Raw genomic sequence first — 6,629 nt, 5'->3', positions numbered from 1 at the left:
TTATTTAGTAACAAAAGTGTTTGACTATGTTCCCGATTATACCAAGAACAAGGTTCGGCAGGCAGAGTGGATTCACTGTGACCGGCCTGCCTGGCCCTTATGCACGACGTCACTATAACCTCCGTGTAGGGGTGTCAACAATGGATCGGAACAATCAAAGTTTTGAACCTGTCTGTAACCTAGTTTTTTATACTTAAATACTCATTATTTATAAACAAACACGTCCTACATGTCGGATCTCGAATCACGATATTTATCGATACCCTTTCCACCCACAATAAGCACATAAAACGATGTTAAAGCAATCGTCATTTGCTCCATTGAAACACGAAAGTCGATTGGCTGACATGGTAGTGCACTGACGCCTCCTGACCAATGAGAACTGTTGTTACATACTTTTATGGTCAACATTCACCAATCGTTTTAACATTACAAAATCGACATGGACTAAGGCTTATAATATTTTTCAATAAATACATTATGTTATAGTAGCACTTAAAACTTCACTAAACTCTTTAACCAGGTAGATAGTACATATCAAAATATGGATCTACTTTTTGGCGCAATATAAAGCAAGCCTAACCATACGACGATGTTAAAGTTTAATGGTTGAATATAATTTTTCTAATGATGCGTATAATGCAGGGATTATTGAACTGAAAATTTCGACGTTGTACTAAAAATAAAAATAATACATCTAAATGTCTGACTTATTGATACAGACATTGTTTAGGATAATTAATTTGTGTTGGCAGGACATTCGCGCGCCGGTTGTCTCTTGAGTTGAGTCTGACATCTTGAAATGTAGATTCGTAGATTGTGTTGTGCAATGCTGAAGCTAAACAATGTCCCCGGCACCGTCGCTGTTTTGAACTAGATAGTTTCTAAGTTGGCTATGAAAATTGTTAACCGTGATGACAAAACTAATACTGTAGCTATACAGTAAATAAATGCTAAAATAAAATATTTATCCCTGTCGGATGTCGGTATCATCGGAATCGACTTTTGACAATCGAGTCTTGGTACCGATACCAATGTCCAAGTATCGGTGGTATCGATGACGATAATCGAATCATCTCTTTTTACTAGTAGAGCTGTATCGTGACGTAATCGATGCATCGGGATTTTGATGCATGCTGGATCGAATCGGGATTCGATGCATCGCACTCGCAAACCTACACCACTGCCTATCACCAGTCCCAGTGTCAGCTCAGCTGTCGGCGCTGTCGCTGTCGCTGTCAGTGAAATGGATGACGCAAGCGATGTCTAGGTTGCCGATTATTAGTAGGCCTAGTATGTCAATATTTAAAGGGGTTAAGGGATTAAATAAAACTCAAAAATTTTCCTTTCTTACTATTTATTTGTCAAATATCATCAATGAAAATAACGAAATCGGCTTAACGTCTACTACTCAATTATTATGCACTTTTTTAAGAATAACAAGTTTAGATAAGGTGACGCTAGAAAAGCTCGGCTCGAAAAAGCTCGAGCTCGAAAATTTTTTAAAAAGCTCGGCTCGGCTCGGCTCGAGGTTGAAAATCACTATTCGCACACCCCTAATACCAAGTTTCATAAACATCGGTTGGAAAAGTGCAAAGATAAATATTTGTATGTAAAATATACAAAATGGTGGATATCTGGTTAACGAAATGATTTTGGAAAAAATGTTAACCTTGATTTTCTGTTTATTTTGACCAAGGAATTACTAGGTAAAGTATCTCCCCGCTTATTTTAACACCCTGTTTATGATGTATTCTTATAAGTGAAAAATGTAAGCTGGTAATAAAGAAAGATGTTTTATAAATAATATGAATGTACTGGTGATCTGTATATTCATCTTTTTCTTGTCCTTAGAACTATAGATTAAAAGTCCACTCAGCAGTCGCATCGTACGATGTAGTTCTTTCCATGCGTTGCGAAATGCTAAATTTGCCGTCCTCTTCAACCCAAGTTATCTACTGAACCACTGATTGTAGAAAATTCAAAAAAATATATTTTACGCATCACACTTTTGGCTACAACTTTGCCACAGACAAAACCTCTCTAACCCAAAAACAAAAAAAATCTCGCATACTAACTTTTTCATGTTAGAAATCACGGTTTAAAACTATTTCACCATACAAATCAATTTTTGTTAATTAGATCGGTAAATAGTTTAAAGTTCCAACAAAATAGTCATCGAGTAGGACTAACCAAGAAGCTCTGTGCCAAATTTCAAAATTTTAGCACAACTTTAAGTACACCAAAACACGAAATTATTGAAGTCATGCGTCGAGAGGACTATCGTTGTTTTTAACAGATTATACTTTTGACCTTCCGGCACTGTTGACTCAGCGAAACTGAACTTATATTTTATCTTATTTCGTTATATTAAAACTGCTGTTGCATTAGGTCAAATTCCCAATAAGTCAATTGCTTTAACATAGACTACGTTTTTAGCCCGGACTGTACTATTTGACTTACTGGGATTTTTGATCTACAGACACTGCAAACATTGTAGTTTTTGACCTAGCGGCACAGGTATAAATTATTTGACCTTCCGGGACTGTTGACTTTCTGCAACGCGTCCTATAAACCTAGCAAGGAAAACTGACTTTAGCACTTAGCACATAAGGTGACACAAAGCTTAGTTGAATTTATCTTTTTTGCAACCTAGTTGTCATTACATGCTGAATGTCAGTGAAAAGACTTAACAGATTTAAATGAGGTGTTTTTCTTGTTGTGCCTTACTAGGCCAATGTGGTTAAAGGTGATTTTTGCACCTGCTGTTACTGGATTGGAGATTTTGTACAGAACTTTTTGCCAATGGACCTATCGTTGTCCAAGTCTTATTGGATCAGCTTCATTTATGTCAGCTGGCTGTCTGCTGGTGGATGCCAGGACTGAAGCCTACTGGAAGTGTGTTTAATGTGTCAGTACAGTCTCACACAATAATAGCTTAATATTCAGCTGCTAAGATGACCAGAGAAAAGATTGATGTACATCAATGCTATGGTAGTGCTTGTGAATTGGCTCCCCAAGTAAAACGAGTATCTAGATCCTGCTCCTTACATATCCCTGTTTCCACCCTTAACAACAATGTCTGTATCTTTGTCTCTCTGTATACATTGATCTACAAATGACCATGTTGTGTTGCAGTGCTGGCCTGTTTTGTCAACAGTGATTGACAAGTACCAGACGGAGAGCACCATCATGGAGAGGTGCTGTCGGTGTTTAAGGTTTGCCATTCGATGTGTAGGAAAACAAGCCGCACATCTCCTCGAGCCTCTCGTCAAACAAGTGAGTATTTATTAAGTTAAATTTGTATATTTAAATTTTGTAGTAAATTCAATTTAGTATTTATACAATCAAAATAAAGTAGATTTCCTGGTATGTCTCAGTTGTATTTTTACCACTTTTACTCCAATCACCCGGTGTTTCTCAAACAAACGCTGACTGAACTGTAACTAAGCATTTTTACTGTGGTGTTTTTTTTTTTCTACTATTGTTTTATGATATTTAAGCATACAGTTTCATTCTCATGTGTTGTAGATGGTCAGTGTGTACACCAGACACCCGCACAGTTGTTTGCTGTACCTAGGCTCCATACTGGTGGATGAGTACGGCAGTGAAACGTCGTGTGTGGCCGGTCTGTTAGAGATGTTGCAGACGTTTATCACCACAACATTCTCGCTGCTGCAGGAAGAGAACGGCCTCAAGAACCATCCTGACACTGTAGATGATTTCTTCAGGTTGTGCAATAGGTGAGATGGCTTCAATATTGAAATGTAGAATAAAATCAAATCTTATCTACTGACATAATTGAGTAAAAAAATGTATTAAGGGAATAGGTCAATTAGGAGCTAAACTAATGGGGATTGCATTATTAAATTGGTTTTGCAGTTTGTGTCTCCAATGGTATTCATGCTATTCAATCATTCAACTTGAAAAAATACCATTTTGCACATAATTATGGATCTGCGAGCCAGAATTTTATTACTTCAGTCTGGGAAAAATTGTGTTTTCTTCCTTATTACCAAAAATTGGGTTGCTTTGTAATAGGCTACTACAATAATAAACATATTGGGTGAAATCTTGAATATAACCACTGATCACAGCAAAATCAAGGACATCTGTAGTCATGGTCAAATTGTGAACATCTTCCCTTGTCGCTATGAAATCAAGAACATCTGGAAACATTTTATATTGCCAAATAGAGTATGTTAATGTTGTTTGGTTAATAACAATAAATTTACCCTTTTTAGATTGTTTGTTTGCAAAGTGGTCAGTTCTTTAAGAAAGTGTCTGTTTGCAGGTTCCTACTGAGAGCCCCGGTTGTGTTCCTCACTGCTCCAGTGTTCCCCTCCATCCTACAGTGTGGACTGATGGCTGTTCAGCTCGACCATCGGGACGCTAACTCCTCTGTCATGAAGTTCTTCTCGGACATGGTACATGCGGGAGTCTCGCATCCGGTGAGTCACTAGACCAAGAGTTACCTTGCAAGTGCTAGACAAGAATGTATGGTGAATTCAAAATTTAGAATAAACTAAGAAGCAGTTGAGTTTATAGAATGTATGTGTTTTAAGTCACTCTAACATGTTGTGTTTGACAGGAAAGAGAGGACTTCACTGCTAGACAACAACTAGTGAGAGAGATGCTGGCTGAGCACGGGCGCACGCTAGTCAACAACCTGATCCATGCGTCGGTGTTTTGCCTACACTCCTACATGTTATGTGATGTTGCGATGGTCATCACCGAGCTCATATTGTGGGACAGAGAGGTATATAAAGCTATTGTTGTTTGTTTTATACTAGACCACTCCACCATGTATTTAGTTTTGTACAAATCAATCCTGAGTATTGAAGATGTCAAGCTGTTTTACTCTTCTAGAAATTTCTTTGAATTCTTTAGTTTAAATGTTCCAGGTCTTTTGTCGTGAAAAATCTAAGGATGTTCAGATAAGAGCAAACTCAATGTGTTCAAGAGTAAACTTTTTTTGTTTTGTTGTAAACAAGTACAAGAAACTCTCGGGCTGAATGAATCATAGGATTTTATAAATTTGCGTAAATCTGTACTGAAATATCATTTTATTTTTTACGCTCCTTAAACTTATAATTTAGCAGGCCTACAGTTGATTCATGGACTGTATCTGCTCACCCCTCGCTTCGCTCCTTGCACTGGCCTTTGAACCCATTGTGACCTGCCAAATGCAGGGATAAAAGAGGCTGTCAAGCTCTTTTGTAATGCATTTTATTATGTTATACAAATGAGAAATAGCTATTTACATTACAAGTGTAGTAAGAGCGTTTTTACATCACGCAGGTGAATGTTGTGCAACGAGCGGAAGCGAGTTGCATAATTCACCGAAGTGATGTAAACACGCTCTTGTGTAACGTGTAACGTACAAGATTTTACCTGACCCGACAATATTCAGGAGGTTACGAGCAATATGCTTCATTATCAATTTCACTCATCTTCTAACAGTAACGTTCATTTACAAACAAAAGCTAGGTTAGGAAAATTCTTCAAAGCATAACAATAAAATTTAAACACACAGCTGATTTCTAGCGTTGAACGTCGTTGACTCCATAGAGGTATATTTTTTAAGTTATCCACTCAATGTTATTTAAATGGGTTTCATTACATCACCGAGTGAGTTTTTTTCAACTTTACATCACTCGAGAAGTAAGGAAGTTGTATACATCACGCTTGGGATAGGGAAGTTTAACATGGCGGGTTAGGTAAAATCATTTTTAAGTTTACTGGAATTATGTGGCTATATTTAAAACTTGATTTTAATATTTTCTTTGTTGTTCCAGACTTTTAGGTCTTGGATTTGGGAAACTCTATCACAGTTACCAAAACAAAATACAGGAGGAAGTGTTACAGCAACAGAAAAGCAACTAATGGAATTCCAAGACACAGTAACAAAGTGAGTCAAACCATTAAAAAAACTTTTCAAAAAGTATTTAACCTGCTTACTATTACAATGAAACTGTTAACAATGGTGTGACACATTGCCAAAGTTAATTTTACGTTTTATACATGTTTAGTTTTGTCTGATACTTGTTTTATTCTTTGAAGAACAAGATTATTTTACGGTACCTAATTCGGTTTTGAATTACTAATGGCTCCGATTGTGTTACCTAATTTTTTTTTAAATCATTCTTAATTACTCGTAGCATTTACTAGACTCTCGTAGTTATTTCATGTACTGATATAGATTTAGTGGTAAAAGTAGACAGAAAGTATGTATTACTGTACACCTTGCTCCAAAAAATTATCACAAACTTTTAATTTTGTTTCAGTGCTCAGAACGTGAAGATCATCACGCACAGTTTACGAGATTTCGCTCGATTATACCGATAATTGTACATCATAAACCTTTTATTTATTTTTATATTCAGATTATTTGTAAAAAAGTAATAAATCATGTTTTATTTCATTGTACAACGGACTCTGCAATATTAAATATTGTTTAGTCAGTTCAATGCTTGTTAACCCCCATCCTTACTTTTATACCAGTCAAACCAGAGTTTCTAGGTTTTTAAATTTGAAGTTTATCAATAATTTTAAAGAAAATCATGTTGCTAATGAGATATTTTTTTAAGTGACAGAGTTCAGCTAACTTACCCAAAAAGTTAAGGCCC

General features: G+C 36.4%; 1 protein-coding gene across 1 annotated transcript; it reads left to right on the top strand.

Moving 5' to 3' along the window:
• The first annotated feature begins 1,156 nt into the window (after positions 1-1,156).
• On the top strand, positions 1,157-6,470 carry LOC128985319 (transportin-3-like). The gene is made up of 7 exons (XM_054404712.1): positions 1,157-1,237; positions 3,139-3,279; positions 3,532-3,743; positions 4,295-4,451; positions 4,592-4,759; positions 5,799-5,911; positions 6,288-6,470. The coding sequence occupies exons 1-7, from the start codon at positions 1,157-1,159 to the stop codon at positions 6,346-6,348; spliced, it is 933 nt and encodes a 310-aa protein (XP_054260687.1). The 3' UTR covers positions 6,349-6,470.
• Positions 6,471-6,629: the final 159 nt, after the last annotated feature.

The sequence above is a fragment of the Macrosteles quadrilineatus genome, unplaced genomic scaffold (assembly GCF_028750875.1).
Source record: "Macrosteles quadrilineatus isolate MER2022 unplaced genomic scaffold, UCM_ALF_1.0 Scaffold_2__2_contigs__length_208266976, whole genome shotgun sequence".
Taxonomy (NCBI): domain Eukaryota; kingdom Metazoa; phylum Arthropoda; class Insecta; order Hemiptera; family Cicadellidae; genus Macrosteles; species Macrosteles quadrilineatus.
This window is presented reverse-complemented; position numbering and strand designations above follow the sequence as displayed.